This window comes from Mesoplodon mirus (assembly GCF_964341445.2).
Source record: "Mesoplodon mirus genome assembly, chromosome: 2".
NCBI lineage: Eukaryota > Metazoa > Chordata > Mammalia > Artiodactyla > Ziphiidae > Mesoplodon > Mesoplodon mirus.
In genome coordinates, this window is record NC_138977.1 from 191718296 (window position 1) to 191739824 (window position 21529).

General features: G+C 36.2%; 1 protein-coding gene across 4 annotated transcripts in view; it reads left to right on the forward strand.

Moving 5' to 3' along the window:
• MINPP1 (multiple inositol-polyphosphate phosphatase 1) overlaps nucleotides 1-15662 on the forward strand; it is a 44419-nt gene extending 28757 nt beyond the window's left edge. For 2 of the 4 annotated variants that reach the window (XM_082611108.1, XM_082611107.1), the window contains one exon: nucleotides 13446-15662. In XM_082611108.1, coding sequence (XP_082467234.1) covers nucleotides 13446-13839 — 394 coding nt within the window. In that variant the 3' untranslated portion in view covers nucleotides 13840-15662. The remainder of the gene's footprint in view (nucleotides 1-13445) is intronic. The other 2 variants (XM_082611112.1, XM_082611110.1) reach the window with 2 other exon arrangements.
• The last annotated feature ends 5867 nt before the right edge of the window (nucleotides 15663-21529 follow it).

Sequence of the window (21529 nt, forward strand, 5' to 3'; positions counted from 1 at the left end):
ACATGAATTAAGAGCTTAGAAAAATCTAAGCTGAGTACATTTAGGGAAAAACATGCAATTATTAGTTGTTTTTCTAGTTGAGCTTTTTTGGGGGTGTTTTACTTATTTGAACACATGCATAGTCATCAAACCTCATTTAACAACATAATTTTAGACTTCAAATTAAATTTGCTTTTTAATGGAAAGATTTGATAAAATCTCCTTACCAACTTATGTAAGTAAAAAGAGGACTGTAATTTAGAGAACTGCATTCTTATCTTGCTAGATAACATTAGGTAATTCACTTGTCTTTTCCTTTTTTCTAAAATGAGCAAATCTTGACCAGATCTCAACACTAAAATATTAGGATTCCAACTGTGTATTTCTACATATACTTCATATAGGTTATTTGTTTTCTTATATTTGTATTAGTAGTTTACATTTTCTAGGGTTTTTAAAATTTTTTAAAGCTAAAATGAACCTCTGTAAAAGTGGTTTTGTCACTTTTTGGAAAATGTGACATTTCAACTTTAATGCATTTTTTTTATCAGAGGGAGAGGGCAGAGTTAAAGTTTATGCCATGGCTTTTTATTCCTTGTTTTTTGGGAGACTATTGTGCTACGAGTTCTAAAGAATATCATTGCAAGTCAGGGATATAGTTAATATGAGAAGTGTGACTAATAGAAGTCTATGTTTGTTGAAGGATTAGAGTATGCAGCCAGAATATAGAGAACAGGAACAGCATGATTTAAGAAAAATAGGAATGTTCAAAACAAATTATAGAATTATCTGAATTTTTCTTAGTTTGTTGTTAAGTGGTTAAAGGTAAAAACCTAGTTCTTTATGTCATGACATCTTGAACCTCACAACTCTGTTTATTGAATGGCCATATGATACAAAGAAAGCTATTTACATGGACCATAGGTAGAATGGAATGTAGCAGTCTTCATGCACTCAGCAATTTTCTGGCAAAACTATGTGCAGTGGCCTTATATCAGGAACTGAGTAAATTGAGAAGTGATTTTTTTTTCACATTCTTTCCCTTTTTGTCCTCCCATACATTATGTTCTCTTGTTCTCTCTGGTCTTTCTAAGCCCCCAGACACACACACACGCACGCACGCACACACACACACACACACACACACACACACACACACACACACACACACACACACACACCCCTGTACTCCCTCATTCAGACATATGCACACACACTCTTACCCATTGGCTGTTGCCAGTATTTGGGGCTTAATCATAAACCAACTTTGCTTTGAAGAAGCTTGGGAATAAAACCCAGAAAAATTCCCATGCCATCCTCGGAACTTGGGTATATTTAAGGAGAAGCTGGGGATTTGGTTCTTTCAAACAGCAGTTGTGCCTGTACTAAGTGAAGTAAATCAGTTCCTAGCAGGTGACTTAGAACACTTCTAAGATGCACTCTCCATTATGAGACAAAGCAAAGAGTGTTGTGTTCCTGAGATGGAACCCACTACCTTCACAAGAATTACTGATTTACTTTACAGAAACCTGGCACATACCTTTAATGGCTTCTGATGAAAGCTGGACCATAAATAAATACTTTTGTATATTTGTTTTGACATCTTTAGAATTACAAAAACAATCCCAAATTTAAAAATCACTGCTATATATGCACACACAGAAACTCCACAGCTCTTTAGCCTCCACTAATTGAAGATATCCAAGTCCCCATTTTTGGGTGTTTGGAAGTAATTTAGAATAGAAACACAGTATGTTTTTACATTTAACGTGTGCTGCTTAACTTTGTCAAAGAAAATTGAGATCTGAGTAAGTCTTATTTATAACAGGGCAAACAGGTAGAAGCATGAGCAGCTATTTAAGAGGGACTATATTAACTATTTGGAAGGAAAAATGTGCTTTTTTGGTCACATATATCCCCATGTAGTAGTTTTTTTGTTGTTGCTTAATTAATAAACTTTATTTCCTAGAGCAGTTTTAGGTTTACAGCAAAATTGAGCAGCAAGTACAGAGTTTTCTCATAAACTCCCTACCACGTGCCCCCCAACCTCCCTTACTATTGACATCTCACACCACAGTGGTACATCTGTTATAATTGATGACCCTACATTAACACATCATTATCACCAAAGCCCGTAGTTTCCATTAGGGTTCACTCTTGGTGTTGTACGTCTTCTGGGTTTGGACAAATGTATAATGACACGTATCTGCCATTGTAGTATTGTATGGAATAGTTTCACTGCCCTAAAAATCCTCTGTGCTTTGCCTGTTTATCCCTCCCTTCTCACCAACCCCTGGCAACCACTGATCTTTTTACTACCTTCATAGTTTTGCCTTTTCCAGAATGTCATATAGTTGGAATCATACAATATGTAGCCTTTTCAGATTAGCTTCTTTTACTTAGTAATATGCATTTATGTTCCCTCCATATCTTTTCATGCCCTGATAGTGCATTTCTTTTTAGTGCTGAATATTATTCCATTGACTGGATGTACCACAGCTAATTTACTCATTTACCTACTAAAGGACATCTTGGTTGCTTCCAAGTTTTGATAATTATGAATAAAGCTGCTATAAAGATCTATGTTCAGGTTTTTGTGTGAACATACATTTTTAATTCATTTGCATGAATACTAATCATTGCGGTTGTTGGATCACATAATAAGAGTATGGTTTTTTTGTAAGAAAATTCCACAGTGGCTGTATCTTTTTGCATTCCCACCAAGAATGAATGAGAGTTCCTGTTGCCAGCACTTGGTGTTGTCAGTGTTCTGGATTTGGGCCATTCCAATAGGTGTGTAGTGGTATCTCATTGTTATAATTTTTAATTGCCTAATGACATATGAGCACCTTTTCATATGCTTAGTTTGCATCCCTGTGTCTTCTTTTGTGAGGTGTCTATTCAGATCTTTTGTCCATTTTTTAGTTGGATTGTTTTCTTATTGTTGAATCTTAAAGAGTTCTTTGTATATTTTAGATAACAGTCTTTTATTATCAGATGTGTCTTTTGTAAATATTTTCTCTCAGTCTGTGACTTGTCTTCTCATTCTCTTGATGTTGACTTAAGTAGAGCATACGTTTTTAATTTTAAGGAAGTCCAGTTTCTCAATTATTTCTTTCATGGATTGTGCCTTTGGTGTTGTATCTGAAAAGTTATTGTCATCCCCAAGGTCATCTAGGTTTTCTCTGATGTTATATCTTCTACGAGTTTTACATTTAAGTCTCTGATCCTTTTTGAGTTAATTTTTGTGAAGGGTGTTAGGTCTGTGACTAGATTTTTTTTTTTTTTTTACATGTGGATGTCTAGTGTTACAGCACCGTTTATTGAAATGACTGTCTTTGATCCATTGTATTGCCTTTGCTCCTTTGTCAAAGATCAGTTGACTGTATTTACAGGGGCCTATTTCTGGGCTCTCCTGTTCCATTGATTTGTCTGTTCTTTCACTAATACCACACTGTCTTCATAACTGTAGCTTTATAGTAAGTCATGAAGTCGAGTAGTATCAGTCCTCCAACTTTGTTCTTCTCCTTCAATATTGAGTGTTGGCTCTTCTGTGTCTTTTGCCTCTCCATATAAACTTTAGAATCAGTTTGTCAATATCCACAAAAACAACTTGCTGGGACTTTGATTGGAATTGTGTTGAATCCATAGATCAAGTTAGGGAAAACTGACATTTTGACAATATTGAGCCTTCCTATCTGTGAGCATGGAATATCACTTCATTTATTTATTCTTTGATTTCATTCATAAGAGCTTTGTAGTTTTCCTCATATAGATCTTGTACGTATTTTGTTATTTTATAAGTATTTCAGTTTTAGGGTTGCTAGTGTAAATGGTAATGTGTTTTTAATTTCAAATGGAAATTTGATTATTGTTAGTATATAGAAGAGCAGTTGACTTTAGTATATTAACCTTGTATCTTGCAATCTTGGTATAATTGCTTATTGATTCCAGGAGGTTTTTTTGTTGATTCTTTGGATTTTCTAGATAGATGATCATGTCATTTGCAAACAAAGACAGTTTTATTTCTTCCTTCTCAATATGTATACCTTTTAGTTTCTTTTCTTACCTCCTCTCATTACAGTACAATGTTGAAAAACAGTAGTGAGAGGGAACGTTCTTGCCTGTACCTTATCTTAGCAGGAAAGCTCTGAGTTCCTCAACATTAATTCTAGGTTGGGTTTTTTTTCTCTCAACACTTAAAAATATTTCACTCCACTGTCTTCTTGCTTGCATGGCTTCTGAAGAGAAGTCAGGTGTAATTCTTATCTTTGTGCCTCTATAGGTAAGGTGCTTTTTTCCTGTGGCTTCCTTCAAAATTTTTTTCATTATTTTTAATTTTCTGAAGTTTGAATATTATATGTGTAGGTATAGTTTTTTGGAATTTATCCATTCAGTATTCTCTTCCTAGATCTGTGGTTTGGCATCTGACATTAATTTGGGTAAATTCTCATTCATTATTGCTTTAGATATTTCATCTGTCCCTGTCTCTTTCTTCTCCTTCTGGTATTCGCATTACATATATGTTAATTTAAACCTTTTGTAATTGTCCCACAGTTCTTGTATATTCTGTTCTGTTTTTTTCCAGTCTTCTTTCTCTGTGCTTTTCAGCTTTGGAAGTTTCTGTTGTCATATGCTGAAGCCCAGAGATTCTTTCCTCACCTGTGTCAGGTTTACAAAGATGTTCCTTGTTTCTATACTGTGTTTTTGATCTCTAGTACTTATTTTTAATTCTTTCTTAGAAATTTCATCTCTTTAATTATTCATCTGTTCTTGCATATTGTCTGCTTTTTTTTTCCCATTAAAGCCCTTGACAGATAAATTATATTTTTAAAAAATTCCTGGTTTGATCATTCTAACATACCTGCCGTATCTGACTATGGTTTTAATGCTTGTTCAGTCTCTTTAAATGATGTTTTTTGCCTTTCAGTATGCCTTGTAATTTTTTTGTTGAAAGTGGACATGATGTACTGGGTAAGAGGAACTATGGTAAATAGGCCGTGGTAAGGTGTGGAGGGAAGGGAAGCATTCTATAGTCCTATGATTAGGTCTCAGGCTTTTGATGAGCCTGTGCCCCAAGCAGTGAACTTCACCAGTGCCTCTCAGTTTTCTTCTCCTCCATAGATGACACAGGAGAGTTAGAGGGGGCTAGAGTTGAATATTTCTATTCTCCCAGGTAGGTTAGGCTCTGATAAAACCCCCTAGCAGGTTAGACTCTGATGAAATAGTTTCTCCTAAGGGCAGGCCTTGTTAAGAAGAACAGAAAGCTCTGGTTTATTTCAAAATGGTTCCTTTTTTCCTTCCCCTGCCAGAAGCAAGAGGGGATTCACTGAGGACCTGGCAGAGTTCACTCCCCGCTATGCCTGGTCACCTGAAATTTTTATTTTTTATTTATTTTTTTAAATTAATTAATTAATTTTTGGCTGCATTGGGTCTTCGTTGCTGTGCGCAGGCTTTCTCTAGTTGCGGCGAGCAGGGGCTACTCTTCATTGCGGTGCACGGGCTTCTCATTGCGGTGGTTTCTCTTGTTGCAGAGCACAGGCTCTAGGCGAGTGGGCTTCAGTAGTTGTGACGTATGGGCTCAGTAGTTGTGGCTCACGGGCTCTAGAGCTCAGGCTCAGTAGCTGTGGCGCACGGCTTAGTTGCTTCGCAGCATGTGAGATCTTCCCAGACCAGGGCTTGAAGCCGTGCCCCCTGCATTGGCAGGCAGATTCTTAACCACTGCACCACCAGGGAGGCCCCTGTCCCCTGAAGTTTTTAACTTAGACTTGTCCACACCGAGCCTCTAGCAATTTGTCAATTACAGTTTAGGTTTTCCGACCATGGTTCCCATGGAGGTTTCTGCTCCTGTAAATTGTGATTCTCTGTATCTACCTGTCTCTCTCTCCAATCTGGGGGACAGCAGTTTGACCTGTGACCTCACTTCTCTGATGGATCTAAGAAGAATTGTTGATTTTTCAGTTTGTTCAGCTCTTTGCTGTTAGGGTGGAATTGCAATTTCTAAGCTCCTTACAGACTGGAGACTGAAATTTCTAGTTGTTTTTTTATACCCAGCATTTGATATTTTGGCAGTTGCGTTTCAAACAGTAAGGTAGAAATCAGTTTACATATTGCTTAGTCATTGTTTATTAGTGAAGAAAAGCATTCTGACATTCTTAGCTGTAAGTAGGCCCTTGATTTGAAGTATGTAGTTTAAAAGGACTGAAAAATTATTAGCTAAGTTCTTTTCAATTTTATACCTCATAATTATGAGGTAGGTGTTTTACTTCTGCTTTCTTAGGGAGCCTTGAAGAAGATTATTATATTTATTCTAGTTTTAACACTTGAATCATTAAGGATTACCAGGTTGAATCAGCTAGGAAAAATAAATAGTAAAGAAAAACAGTTATGTCTGAGGCAAGTGATTTATATTCTGAGCTATTATTTATTGGGAATACTTTTTGAGTTAATGGAAAAATTACTTTTTTTCGATCTTTTAACTTATTTCGGAGTGTGCTAAATTCTGCTTCTTACCCTTAAAATCCAACCTGCACATTTAGTGAGCTCTGAATTTTTTTTGAAATGCAAAAATCAAGAAGAAAGATTTTTAGAATTGTATGAAACATGTTAAATGCTTAAAGATAACTTTTAGGCCACTTGAGAGTTTCAGTTTTATGTTCTTGTTGATAGCATATTTTACAAAGTATCATAAGGCATTCTTTTCTATTTTATAAGCTCTTTCCCTGTGAGATAAAATTTCTCTAAGCCAGATTTTTAATAATATTCCTTGACATTTTTTAAAAAGATGTAAACCAAACCAATTAAGTATCTTCTTATTCTGTGCTCAGTGAAGATTTGTGTTCATACATTTAGGAATGATTTACACATAGTTCTTAAAGTGATCATTTGTTTCAGGTGATTGTATGATATATATATATATATATTACATATATGTGTATATATATTTTTATATATATATTTGTGTTGTTTTGTAATACGCTTGACCAGGGGTGATACTGCTGTCAAAAAACAAGAAATCATGCATCCTGATACAAACTTGAAGCATTGTCTGCTGCTGTATTTTGTAATCAGGTGTCTTAGAAATGGGCAAAGTGATTTTAAATAGTTATGTCTGGGAAATGAGAGATAAAGAGGGGGAGATTGGTTGGCAAGGAGAAGATGTTCATATATAAAGAAAGTGTTTAGGAAATAAGAGGTAGATGACATTAGATCTGGATACAACCTCAGTACAGTGTTCCAGATAGCTAGTGGGAGTTGAAAAGTATTTGGCCTAGATGTTGGGTCTCTGAAACTGAAAACTGTCATTTGTTGACATATTCCCTTTCTTCATGCTACAATAAAAATATAGTTGCATACACCCTTTATTACTCAGCAAACTGAATTCATGGTGGAGTGTATGATGTACTGAGTGCCTCTGAGTTATTGAGAGAAGATGGTCTCCATAAGCTCATAATAGACACATGGTGTCCCAAATTTTCGGAAGTAGTTAGTTATGTAGTGTGTTCCTGAAGCAAGATTTCTTGTCTTTTGTTTTTGTTTATCCTTTATCACATAATTATTTCAGGTTAAAAACCCGGGGAATGTAATCTTTGCCTTTTATACATTCTTGGAGAAGAATTGATGCCTTGTTTAAGAGATAGTCCATTTTCTTATTCTGTAGGATTTAACATGTGCTCTCACCAAAGGGCACATTGCTAAAGAGTATTTTTTAAATTGCCCAATTCAAATTAGTACGCCAGGGGCCTTGTTACCAAGCACTAACAATGTGGTCTTCCTCACCTGGTATATTGAAATGCCATGTTTCCACAGCACCCCCCCCCCATTGATTTGATTTAAAATTTGTACTAAGTTTTTTTTATTTGATTTGACTGATTTTAAATCAGCAATGGCTTGAAAGTAAACTTGGGTGACTAAATTCCTAACTTATTTGCTCCAGTCCAGTTATGCAAATATTTTCCTATATAAGAGGCATTGAGCTTTTTCCAAATGAATTTTTTTGTGTGTATATTATATTCGTGAAACTCGATTTATAGTATTCCTGTATTCAAGTTCAAGCTAAAAAGTTAAATAATTTCAGATGTGTCCTTCTTTAAAAAAAAAACAATTTTGAAAAATTGAACTTAAGAATCAGGCTGAGGACGATTAATATTTTTTTGAAAGGATTTAGGTTAATCTTTTATATTATCTATTCCTATGAATTTAATGCATAGTATTTTTTCTAGTGAGTTTAATTGATGCTTCAAAGTTAACTTAGGCAAGTAAGTTAACCTCAGTGTTTTCATCTGTAAAAACGGGATGATATCTACATCATAGGGTAAACCAGATACTACACTTTACTAAAGCCACAACGGGCAGCATTTCTATTATAAGACTTAATAGGAATGTATTCATGATCCAGCTCAAACACCACCTCCTCAGCAAAGTCCGTCCAATTCTTCCTCAGAGTGATTTTACTCTCTTTCTCTGGGTTCCCCTAACACTTAGACAAATTCTCATCTGCAAGAACCAGGCATGTGTTTTATTTGTTCTTTCACCTTACTACCTTTTTTCTCCCCCTTTCTCATCTTTCCTCCCTCTTCTAAAAAGCGAAACTAGCATGGTACCTGGCACTTGGCAGAGAATGCTAGTATCTGTCACATCTAAACAAATGGCGAAATGGATCTTTGAAAAGTCTCTTCTTTATGTTTCAGAAAATTGGGCACATCCATTTTTGTCCAGTGCTTTTTTTGTATGAATACAAGCAACATCAGCCAACTTCTTTTTCTGAAGTAGCAACAGCATCTGCTATCTGTGCAAGACACTTTAAGGCACAAAGGTTAAAGGCAGACAAAAAATAATTGTGAGTGAAATTCTGCTCATTTCTCCTTCTTTATATTTGGCATTATTGTAGAAATATATAACCTACAAAAAATTGTAAGTTCCTTACTATTTTCTGCAAGCACATTTGGATCTCTAAGTAAATTGATGTTTTTAGTTGTTTAGATTGTTTTGGGGAAGGCTACATTAGTCTTGACCCTCTAGTATGTAGTTTTCCTTGTCCTTAGTGATCATTATTGTATTGATGCATTTAACCAGACCTTTAAACATACTGTTTTTGTATATTGCATCCTTCTGTAATGGAGATTGATCTGTAGTAAGAAGATGATACTCATGGCATTTATTTTTTAAATTGCATTTTTCCTTCCTATTGAGAATTGCTTGGAATTCTAAAATATTTTTTTTAATTTAGGTGGATCATATGGCAGAAGACAGTCATTTATTTTTGTTGATTTGGCTTCCTATATGAATCTACTATATAAAGTTATTTGATTTCCCATAGAACTCCCAATAAGCATTTTAAAGCACAATTTTTTCTCAACTTTCTTCTCAAAAATAGCTGATTTTAATATGTGACTGAAAGTAGGCAGTCAAAAGAGAAAATGGGATTTATTGCTTTTTATATAAACCTAAGGAACCCTAGGTTTAAAACTTAAATTTGGGTAACAACCTAGATTTAATTTCTTCTGTAGCTTGGATGTAGTTAATAGGACTTTGAATTCATCATTTGTACATAGCCCTGTTGGTCTCTTCTCTTCCCCAACACACATTTTTTTGTTTCATATGTGTGTTTGTTATTTGTTTTTTATCTTTTTTTCTATTTTCTCTTTATTTGATTGACTTTTGAACCCAGGTAGGTAGGATAAGGCTGTTTACTCCACTATCAAACGCTTTCCCACATAATATCCACCAGCCACATGTGGTTATTCAGCATCTGAAAATGGGACTAGTCTGAATTCAGATTGCTGTAAATGTAAAGTACACATGGCATTTCAAAGACTTGGTAGAAAAGAATAAAATAGTTTCATTAATTTTTATGTTAATTACATGTTAAAAGTAGAATATTTTATATTATATATTGCCTTATATATTCTTCCAGTCTACTGGAGTTCCCCAGTGGGGAAAAGAGGAGAGAGTTGCTGACAGTTAAGCCTTTCAGTGAGACAGTGAGGGTATTGCTGCTCTCCTTCCTGAACTCTTATGTGTCCTAATAAATCTTACAAAGAGCAATAGTAGGGTATTGAGCTGAGGGTTGTTCCTGGCTTTGCACTTACTGCCTCATGGCTAGAAGATTTAAAATACAAACCAGTATCTTTATATTACATGTTTTTCTTTAACTTCTATCACTATTAAATTCCATTATATTTACATTATGGCAGTGGCTTTGGCTTATTTATAGTCAAATATATAAAGGGGCGAGGCAAGTAACAAATGAATGAATGCATCCTGTCTTAAACAACGTGAAATTATATATGTCCTGTGCAACAGGTATATGTCATCTCTGGAAGGTAAACCTTATTCCTGTTCAGCTGATTATTGCCTTGTTAGGAGTTCATGTTGCCAGATCTTTCAGGTTTTTAAGAGAAGCCACAAATCTGGATTTTTAAGAATTTGAAATCTCCCAATTTTAAAATACTGACAAATATTATAAGATATAAAAATATTTATGCAGTCAAACTAAATATAACTGTGGTTTAATGGTACTGCTTTAGAACTTTGGACTTAAGGAGATACTGCTTGGAAATAAATAAAGGTTTTAGGTACTTTAGATGACCTAATTAAAGTATACCAGTTAAGAAAAGAGGTTTACAGTCACCTGCTGATGAATGGTTTTTAAATTTCACACCTTTTAAGAGAATATTCATCTCAAAATAATGGATAATTGAGAAATAGTATGTTTCTCTGTATTTTTTGAGTATACTTTTCTAGTATAGTTTTATTTTCTGTAGGGATGTTTTTCTGCTCCTTATTATTTATTTTTCTGTTGCTTGTTATAATGTAAATTTAGTTTTCCTCAACATTTAGAAGAAGGCTGTATCAGGTTGCTTTTTTAACCTTACAGAGCTCCCTTTTCTGGTTGTGTGTGTGTGTGTGTGTGTGTGTGTGTATACTGTTCAGGAATATGGTAGCCTGCTTCCTGGCTCTGCTCCCCTCCCCCCACCTTTATCTGGGCTTCCTTTTTCCTTTATCTCTGCGGTCCCTCTCCTGCTCAGTCTTGACCCCACTCCCAGCAGTTTCTCCTTAGTGTGGCCTCTGTCCTTCAGTGGAGCCTTGGAGCAGTTGTTTGGAGATTTCACAGGGGCTAGGTTTCTGCAGCCCCAGGAGAGGCCTACAGATAGTCCTCCCTTGCACTCACCAAGTTGAAGTTGAAGCATTTGAGTCCCTGTTTTTTTTGCTCGTCAGCGGGGGTCTGCTCTTAGCTGTTGGAGGCCAATTTCATATTCTCATTATGTGGTCCCTCCATGTGTAGTTTACAACATGGCTGTTTCTGCTCTCAGGTCAGCAGGAAGATGTCTCAGAAACTTCATCCCCTTTCAGTAAACCTACCCAGATTAGGCTAGGTCCATCCAGAATAATCTTCCTTTTGATTAATTCAAACTCAAATGATTAGGAAACTTATTTACATCTGCAAAATATTTTCTGCCGTATCATATGACATAATCATGCAAGTGATATCTTGATATATGTAGGTCTTTCCCAATTTAAGAGGTGTGGATTATACTGGGTATATACACCAGGGGGCTGAATTCTTGGAGGTCATTTTAGAATTCTGTCTACCATAATTTTTATTCTATTTTTAATTGCTCTAAAAGGTAACATTACCTAAAGCAAAAATAGTAATGATATATTGTATGTTTATGGCATATAGAAAAAATCAATCTATATTACTATTGTCATTATATATATACATATACATACATATATAATATATAGTATCAGTACATACATATTCTACACATACACACACACACACACACACACACACACACACACACGAGTAACCTAAACCCTTCCCAATTTCAGCTGCTATCTCAACTTGGCCCACAGCACTTTCCAGTGAATACCTGATGGCTGTTTGGGATTCTCCAGTTTTCAGATCTCTTACATGCTTTATGGCTTCCCTCTGCTTCCTTCCACACTGATACTGATAATATGCAGGTCTTGAGGCTATTGATGATTCATGGAGAATACTTTTCCACATAGTTATGTTGTGAATGTTTCCCTTGGGTTTGGGATCTGCTGTCCATTTGCTTCATCTGTTTTTTTTTTTTTTTTTTTTTTTTTTTGCTGTACGCGGGCCTCTCACTGCTGTGGCCTCTCCCGTTGCGGAGCACAGGCTCCGGACACACAGGCTCCGCGGCCATGGCTCGCGGGCCCAGCCGCTCCGCGGCATGTGGGATCTTCCGGGATCGGGGCACGAACCCGTGTCCCCTGCATCGGCAGGCGGACTCTCAACCACTGCGCCACCAGGGAAGCCCTGCTCCATCTGTTTTTATGTGAGGAATTAGGAAGGTTCAAAAACTGCTGCAAATGCTGCTGTCCTCCCAGAAAATGTGAACCTAATGTGTGGGGTGGTGGCAAGAAGTCAGATGGTTAACTGTGTTTGGATAGGTTTATGAATTATATTTAAGAACAATAGTCATACTCTTTTTATAAAAGTTGAGAGAAGGCTAAACAGCCATTTGCTGCTGCTTTTAAAAGAAGCCTTTACCAGAAAAAAATTGTAGAAAACTTGGAAAAAACAAAAATAAAGGTGACCTAGCTCATGGAGTTGAAAGCTGTTGTGTTTCTGGCAGTGTATAAAGTCCATTCCCAACCACAGACACAGTATATGAGCTAGAATAGGTTATGTCTCTACCCTTTTGTAGCTCTCTTCCACATTTTGTGCCCAAGTTGGGTCTTATAAAACATTGAGGAATAACATGCATTACCGTTTACTGTTCAGACTTGGTTTTCACCGAGAAATTTACTGAATAGTGCTTGTCCTTATTCCCTAGATAAAGATAAAATAACATTTGAAATTTATTCAGATGAGCCCCAAGGAGTAATCAATATTTACTAAGGGCCAGTCCTTCACAGACAGGCAATGCAGTTTTGAAATACATATCAACTTCAAGTTCCTTAATCTACAAGTAAAGACTCAACACTCTTTAAACTTAAAGAATAATGTGTATGCTCACTGTTTTAGATGGGTTTACAATACTACAGTGTTCCAAAATTTTGGAACATAACTTCTATTATAAAAAGTTCAGGGCTTCCCTGGTGGTGCAGTGGTTGAGAGTCCGCCTGCCGATTCAGGGGACGCGGGTTTGTACCCCGGTCCGGGAAGATTCCACATGCCGTGGAGCGGCTGGACCCGTGAGCCATGGCCGCTGAGCCTGCGCGTCCGGAGCCTGTGCTCCGCAACGGGAGAGACCACAACAATGAGAGGCCCGCATACCGCAAAAAAAAAAAAAAAAAAAAAGTTCAGTTCTCTGCCACACAGAATTTCAGCCATATTGTTATGTAGATTGTTGTTATAAAGATTACAAAAAGATGATGAAGTTGCTAATTCTAAGTGTAGCTATTATGTTTAAAAGCTATTATGTTAAATTATTATGTATGTAAAAATATGTTTATATGTATTTTTTCTCTGCTTCTCTTTTAAGTTCTCAACCAATTTCCTCTCCAGTCATCCTTCAGTTTGGTCATGCAGAGACCCTTCTTCCACTGCTTTCTCTCATGGGCTACTTCAAAGACAAGGAGCCCCTAACAGCTTACAATTACAAGAAGCAAATGCATCGGAAGTTCCGAAGTGGTCACATTGTACCCTATGCCTCAAACCTAATATTTGTGCTTTACCATTGTAAAAATGCTAAGACTCCTAAGGAAGAATTCCAAGTGCAGATGTTACTGAATGAAAAGGTGTTACCACTGGCTCACTCACAAGAAACTGTTTCTTTGTATGAAGATCTGAAGAACCACTACAAGGACATCCTTCAGAGTTGTCACACCAGTGAAGAATGTGAACTACCAAAGGTGAACACATCTGATGAGCTATGAGTAACTGGAAGACATTTTTAATTCATCAGGAATCTCCAGGGAGTGATCCCATGCTTGGAAGAGGTGGGCAATCCCTGGCTACAGCAAGCTTTAACATTACTTGGGTATTTCTGTCTTTTCAAAGAAGAACGTTTCTTTTTGAGTCTGGACATGGATGTGTAAGAAATGGTTCTTCACTGGAGCAGCTCTCTTAAAGGAAAAAAATCTATTCAAAAAGATAACTGGCACTACAAACATTTACAGAAGTTAAATATTTATGTAAGAAAACTCACACTAAGATAGAATGTGATTTCAGGATGGTACTTGAAAGTTGGAGTAACAAAGTATTATGTCAGTTGGACAATCCATAACTTGATTGGACTAAGTCTAGGAACTTTACCAGTTGTGCTGCAGTTCTTTCTCTTTTCCTCAGGTAGCACAGTTCTGGTATCATCTTTCTTAATCAGAACTATTATGATTCACTGGGAGTATCGCTTTGAAAGAAAGCTAACATCTCTCTAGTTGAGAATTCGAAACGATATTAATAAACAGAGTCTGATTTAAAAGAACACCTTCGGGCTTCCCTGGTGGCGCAGTGGTTGAGAGTCCGCCTGCCGATGCAGGGGACACGGGTTCGTGCCCCGGTCCGGGAAGATCCCACATGCCGCAGAGCGGCTGGGCCCGTGAGCCATGGCCGCTGAGCCTGCGCATCTGGAGCCTGTGCTCCGCAACGGGAGAGGCCACAACAGTGAGAGGAAGGAAGATAAAAATGTAATAAAATAAATATCTTTGTTAATAGTATTTATAAAGTATTTGAACACTGTTTCAATAATTCCTTTTAACCTCCTAGTAAGTCTTGCAAGGCCATTCTTTAATTATTATCATTCCTGTTTCACGTATGTAACAGTGGAAGAACAAAGAGGACCATTAGCAACAAGACAGAAGAATAGAATCAAAGTTTCTTAAGTCCATTGCTTAGCATTTAAAAAAATTTTTTGTCATTTTTGCTTGTATTTTTATATTTTGCTATTATGTGAAATATATCTTTTGATGGTTTAGTTTCCTTTTTGTTCATTTCTATAGAGAAGGACTTCCCACTGGTGGGCTTAGTTTCACAGATATGAACCCATTTCAAAGAAATGGTTCTGAGTTCTGTCAAATGCCAGGAAAATGTTTGCTATAATAATAAACAGAATTCCTGTGACTTTACTACCAGGTCTTTTCTGCTCTCTGTATTGATACATAATCAGTAACTGATGGTAACAGGCTAGCATTTCAAGCAGCTTTGACTAAATCAGGCAATATAAGGAAATTTTTTTCTAGTAGAAGTTTCCTCAGATTTTCACTTCTTAAAGAAAAATTGAAATCTATTTTATTAAAAATCTAAATAAGTGATACAACTATATATTGAAGGTATAAAAGAAGATGCATAGATCATTGGTCTGTAGATCATTGATCTTCAAATGAATGATGTTCATAAAATATATGATTAGCTGATAAATACTACCGATGCCTCAGTACACTGCTGATTGTTCCTGCAAAGGTCTGGTATAAATCTTTTTCTTTTTTTAAATTTGTAAGTAGGCAGAAGAGAACAGTATAATGAGCATTCATGCCCATCATACTGTTTTATCAAAATTAACATTATATCATTCGGTTTAGATCCAAATAAGAAGAATTGAGGACTTTTGTATGCCTCCCTGGTGCTTTTGCCCTCACTCCCTGCCTAGAGGTAGCCACCAACATGAAGTTCAGTATTTACCACTTCATTGCATGCTTGACTCTGAAAACTTGTAGTATTGTTGTGGGAATTTAAAATTTTCTATAAATGGACTTATACTGTGCGTATCATTGTTGAATAATTGATTTCTTTTAATTGCTGTATTTGTTTTTCAAGACTTCTTGATCCTGATCACTTGTCTTAAATTAATACCATCAGTTCATCAATACCTGTTGTGTACTTTTTATGTACAAACACTAGACTCAGTCTATGGGCATGTTAAAGTGGAATGAACCTAGCTTTTCTTTCAAGGGGGTTACCTTAAAAGACCTTAAAACAAATTTACTTGATGTCTGGAACATTAAATGATTTGATTCATAAACTTTTCATAGACTATTAAAGTTTTATAGGAATTGTTTAATTTATTGTTAAATAGGACTATATAGTTATCATTGTAGTCATTGGTGTGTAAAATATTTCAGGATAGAGGGTAAGTGTGGTCCATTTTCCCTAATGTTACAGAGGTTGTGACATTACTCTGGTGCTATTATTCTCACTTAGGAAATGCCTGAAACTGAAGAATCTCATGATAAAAGCAAAAGGTCTTTTCTAGGGTGGGATATATAAAAAGTTGAACGTTGAATAATAATCTTTGGCCAACAAGAGTTCATTCATGATAGGTGACCAAATTATTCAGTCAAGCCAAAATTTAATCGCTATTGGTTCTGAGACTTTGGTCAGTTAGTAAACAACCTATGGACATTAGCCATTTTTCTGTCTAGTCTACAACTTGATGTGTGCAGTGCATTGTACTTACTGTTTTTTATAGTCATTTTATCATTTTGAAGTTTTTGCTCTACAACACATAATCATGCACTTGAAACTCTTTTTGTATATAATCTTGATCTCAAAAGGAGCTTCGTTTTTTTCAGGCAAAATCAACTTTTATGATATCTTTGAGTGCTTTCCTTTTATAAACTGCAGAATTGATGCATGCCCTTAAATATTTGGGAGTTACATACAACCAAACCAGAATCTATAAGTGTCAATTTTTGGAATATATTTCTCTAAGGTGGTATTTCATATAATTCATTAATGATCCTTGGAATTTGGACTGTGTTCTGCCAAATGTAAGCTGAAAATAAATATTTGCATTACAGTATAATTTGCCTGTATCTAGCTCTTCTCCTTAACTTACCCAATCACTTAATTCTCATAGAATCACAGGTCACTGAATTCTCTCCTAACTATTCTTTTTCTCTCACTCAAGCATTTTCTTCCACTCACCTATCAGCTCAGTCTACCCTTAAGCACCTTCACATCAATCTGTTAAGCTATTTTTTAATTGGTGTGTGTGTGTATGTGAGAGAGAGGAGAGAGAAAGGGAGAGAGACGGTATTTTTGAGAAAATTCCACAGCAAGAAAAAAGATGTCATATTCTTCTAGTTAAAAGATTTGTAGTTTGAGCTTCATACCTTGCAACTTGAGAGGAAGTTAACTTCTAAAACTTTAACTATTTTATCATTACTGGAATGATACATTTTATGATAGAAGGATTCTTAAATTTATTACTTCTAAAACCAGTCTCAATTCAACATCTTCCATGAGTACATGACTTTAAACCAGACTTTAAACCAGACTTCCCAGACTTTAAACCATCATTTAGACCCAAGCAGTTTATGTTCACACTTTTGTTTGTTACTGGGAGAACAAATAATTGTTCATTAGAATGATAGCCTTCCAAATTGAATAATACTCCTAGTATAATAAGAATGTTTCATTAGAATATTTATTTTACATTATTTATGAAATAGCTAATATGAAAGATTAAGTTGGGATTTATTGATTCTCTCAGCATTTTTCATTAGAGTTCATTCTTCCAGCCTTGGGGTTCTGATTGTCTCTTGACCAAATGTTAACAATGTGGGTGCTTTTGGAAACTTTTTCAATAAATATTCTCATTCTGGAAGAAAATCCAATTTTGATGTAAAATATGTAAATATGTACTTGTGAACCATATCTATGATAGAGAGAGTGAGAGGTGGGGTCCTTGGGACAATGACTCGTCAGAAGACCAGGACATGACTAAAACACAGGCCACTAGGGAACTGAGAAAAAATTGAGATGAGATCCCAATGAGCCAAAACAAAAACCAAGCGGGAATATTCCTCTACTGAATTAGTAGAATTAACCAGCAGGTTTAAACAAAATTGTAGGGAAGGAGTTGCAGCCTTAGTGTTCTGTTTACAGGATACTTAGGAGGTGGTATTAAATGGCTCAGAACTGATATGTGAGATTTTCCTACATATCTAGTACTAAGTTATTTTCCTGAACCTTGGTTGGGGTATCAGGGGATGGGGAGGGTGGAGTCGGTCAGAAGTGCTCTTCCTTGCCCTTTCAGAGATCTCCTGATTCTGTTCCTGCCCCCATTTTCATCTGGGCCTTCTCTTTCCTGTACCCTTTTTGTCTCTATCATGTTTAATATGGATTTTTATTCCCAGGAGATATTTCTCAAAGTTATGTTCCAGAAGGGAGCTTCAGCTGGTGAGTTTGAGAGTTCATAGGGCCCCTCTGCTCAGGTCCTCTCAGAGCTTAAGGTAGTCATTCCTTGCACAACAGCAGTTAGCCCTCTAAACTTCCAGTGAGTACCTATAGTGACTTGGGAGTTCCCTCATTCCCTCAGCTACTCTACTGCTTCCCCCTGCTTCTTCCAGGTAAGATGGTGCTTATTGGTATGGGCCTTGTAGCAATTGGTGGTTTGTCTTCCACCCTCTCAGTTTGGGAAATTCTTAGGGATGCTTCATCAACTTGTGTTGCAGATACAGTCTATGGGTTTTTGTTTTTTAACTTTTGTTGCTCTCTTTTTAGGTGATGGGAGGTGATGGGAAAAGTTAAAAAATCATGCCATCACTGTCATCTTCTCAGATTCTCCTTTCTAAGTCTTTTAGAGGATCATCACCAGTCATGTATCTTCACTGATAAAGTTCCCATTCAAATAATTTGCCCACTTTTGAAAAATTTACTTATTTATTTATTTTTGGCTTGTTGGGTCTTTGTTGCTGCACACAGGCTTTCTCTACTTGTGGCCATAGGGTCCGCATATGTTCAGTTTTGGTAGTTACTGCTAAACAATTTTCTGAAGAAGTTGAACCAATCTATACTCCCAAAAATGGTATGTGAAAGTGCCATATGGCTGACATTCTACCAATAGTTGGTATTATCCATCTTTTTCATTTTAGCTACTTTTGTAGTGTGTTATCTCATTGTGGTTTTAATTTGCATTGCTTTATGGTTAATGAAATTAAGCATTTTCAAATGGCCATTACATAACTTCTTTTGTGAAGTGCCTCTTCTAGTCTTTTACCCATTTTTGTATTGGATTGCCTGCCTTTTTTCTTGTACTGATTTATAGGCTCTAGTAGCTTTAAATCTTTTTCTCTATCCTTGATATTCTGAAATGTAAGTGTGGAATTGTCTTTGTTTAGTATGAGAAGGTAGACCTGAAAACTCATGTTTTTTTCCAGATCTGGAAACTTCTCAGTTTTTCTTTCTTTAAACATATTTCTCTGCCATTTTTCCATTCTCCTCTTCTGGAACCCCTGTTAATGTATGTTGGATTCTTTCAATCTGTCCACCTGTAAATTGATCCTTCAGGGCTCTTCACAGCTTTTCTATATATTTTTCAACCTTTGTCTCTCAATGCTTCTTTCTAATTTCCTTACTGTTTTTGTCTAGTCTAGAGTTTATCCAATCTGCTGAGGTTTTTTTTTGTTTGTTTAATTTTATTACTACTTTTTTAAAACTTCATGACTACTTAATAATTTCCAATACTTCTAATTGGTTCTTTTTCATATTCACCTGTTTTATTTCTTTTTGTTTTATCTTTTGTTGTTCTTTTAAAATGTAAGTTAATCTTCAGTTTATCTCTTTGGCCATTCTAAACATTGATTTTAGAGTTTTGTTGTTCTGTAACATAAAATTAATTTTTTCAGGGATGAATTCATGTTCTCATTGTTGACTTTATTGTTTTTCTTTTTTAGCATTAGATTTCTTTTTGTTTGAAATGTCTTCGGCATACTTGTTTACCAAACAAGTTGTTTATTTATGTCTTCTTTTTCTCCTTTTCCTCTTTCTCCTTTTTTCAATCTTTCTGTCCTTACCTCTGTTTAATGGTTCTGCAGTGGCTGCAGTCTAGATACCTAGCCCCAAACCATGTCTCATAATGATATTTGGGGGTCTCCTGTATCACCAAGCCATTCCTAGGCATAAGCATTGTCCTCCTGATTCCTGAGGCCATTGCCCCCTGTTCCCTGGCCTGCCAAGGCCTACTGCTTTCTCTTAGGCCACGTCTCCTGGAAGTGGCTGTACAGCAGTTTTTTTCATCCTTTGAAATCCCTGGTTTCAACCAGTAAATCATTAATTTCCTATCTCATTTGGAACATATTTAATCCCCATTAAATTTCAGAAGTTAGAGGCCCAGCCATGTCTGCCCGCTTCCTGGCCAGGAGCATCAGCCCCTCTCACTGCTTCATGTTACTCTTCTGTTTCTGGTTCATGGAATATGTAGTATTTTTTTGAAGCCCCTCATATCTTTTATTTTGATTTTTGTATTTTATTTATTACTATTTGAGCAGAAGAGGTTTGTCAAAGTGTGGACTTACTGAGTCATTTTGACCAGAAATCCAGTTATATACATATTTTTAATATTGGTAGCTACTTCCTGGTAATTCCCTGGCGGTCCAGGGGTTAGGAGTCCATGTTCTCACTGTTGAGGGCCCTGGTTCGATCCCTGGTTGGGAACTAAAATCCCACAAGCTGTGCGGTGCAGCCAAAATATATATATATATATATATATATATATATATATATATATATATATATATATACTGAACAATTATATATATATAGAAAATACACATATTGGACAATTATTGAACTTCGGAACCTCAGTTGATTCATATGTAAAACAAGGCTATTGGACCAAGGTCCTTAAAGTCCATTCCAATTCTAAATTCTGTTGTTTATGTAACCTACAACCTATGATTTGTGTCTGTGTTCAGTCAGCTAATTTGTAGTGTAGGACACTTGAAATCCACGTTTTCTGCTTTCTGACTCAGCAGCTGTTTCTGCCATACCTCACAACTATCCTCATTGTAAACACAACAGACAATCAAGAAATCAAATCTGTAACATGCCACACCCACCCAGTCCAGTCTTCTAACTAGAAAGTTGGGGATTTCTCCAGTTTTTCTTATACCGCTTTCTGGAATTCCAAACAGAAGATCTGATAAGGTTTCAGAAGTTGAATCTGTGTGATACAAAAGTTGATTTTTTTTTTTTTTTTTTTTTTTTTTTTTGGCCATGCCGCTTGGCTTGCAGGATCTTAGTTCCCCTTAGTTACCTGACCAGGGATTGAACCCAGGCCCCAGCAGTGAAAGAACCCAGTCATAACCACTGGACCAAGAGGGAATTACCCAGAGCCAATTCTTATGCAAAGAGCAAAGGGCAACAATTGAGAAAGAAGCTTTTTTGCATAGTTATTATAATCCCAGAAAACTGGGGTCAGTCATCAGTGTAAGCAACATGCCTGATGCAGAACTGGAAGAGAGAAGGATCAGGGGGTGGTTCTTAGATCGTGAAAACAGTTACAATGACCACATCATCAAGGAAGTAGGGCCTGGCCAAAAAAAAAAAATTACCTGTTGCTTTTTATTTACTAACTAACCCAACTAAAGAGATGGTTTTTAGAAAGCCACAAAACCTGAAACTTTCAGGAAACTGATAACATTTTTTTAGCCAGTTAAAGAAATTCAGGCTCCTCTTCTGATATGCTAACAGCTGGTTTATAGAGTAATTTACAACACCAGTCTACAGACTATAGGAAGGCTCTATTGTGTTTGAGAACAAAACAAAAGCACTAGACTGAAGTACAGTCTTGTGGTCTAGTGTTATCTCTGCAACTCACTAGCTATGTGACTTGACGAGGGTCAC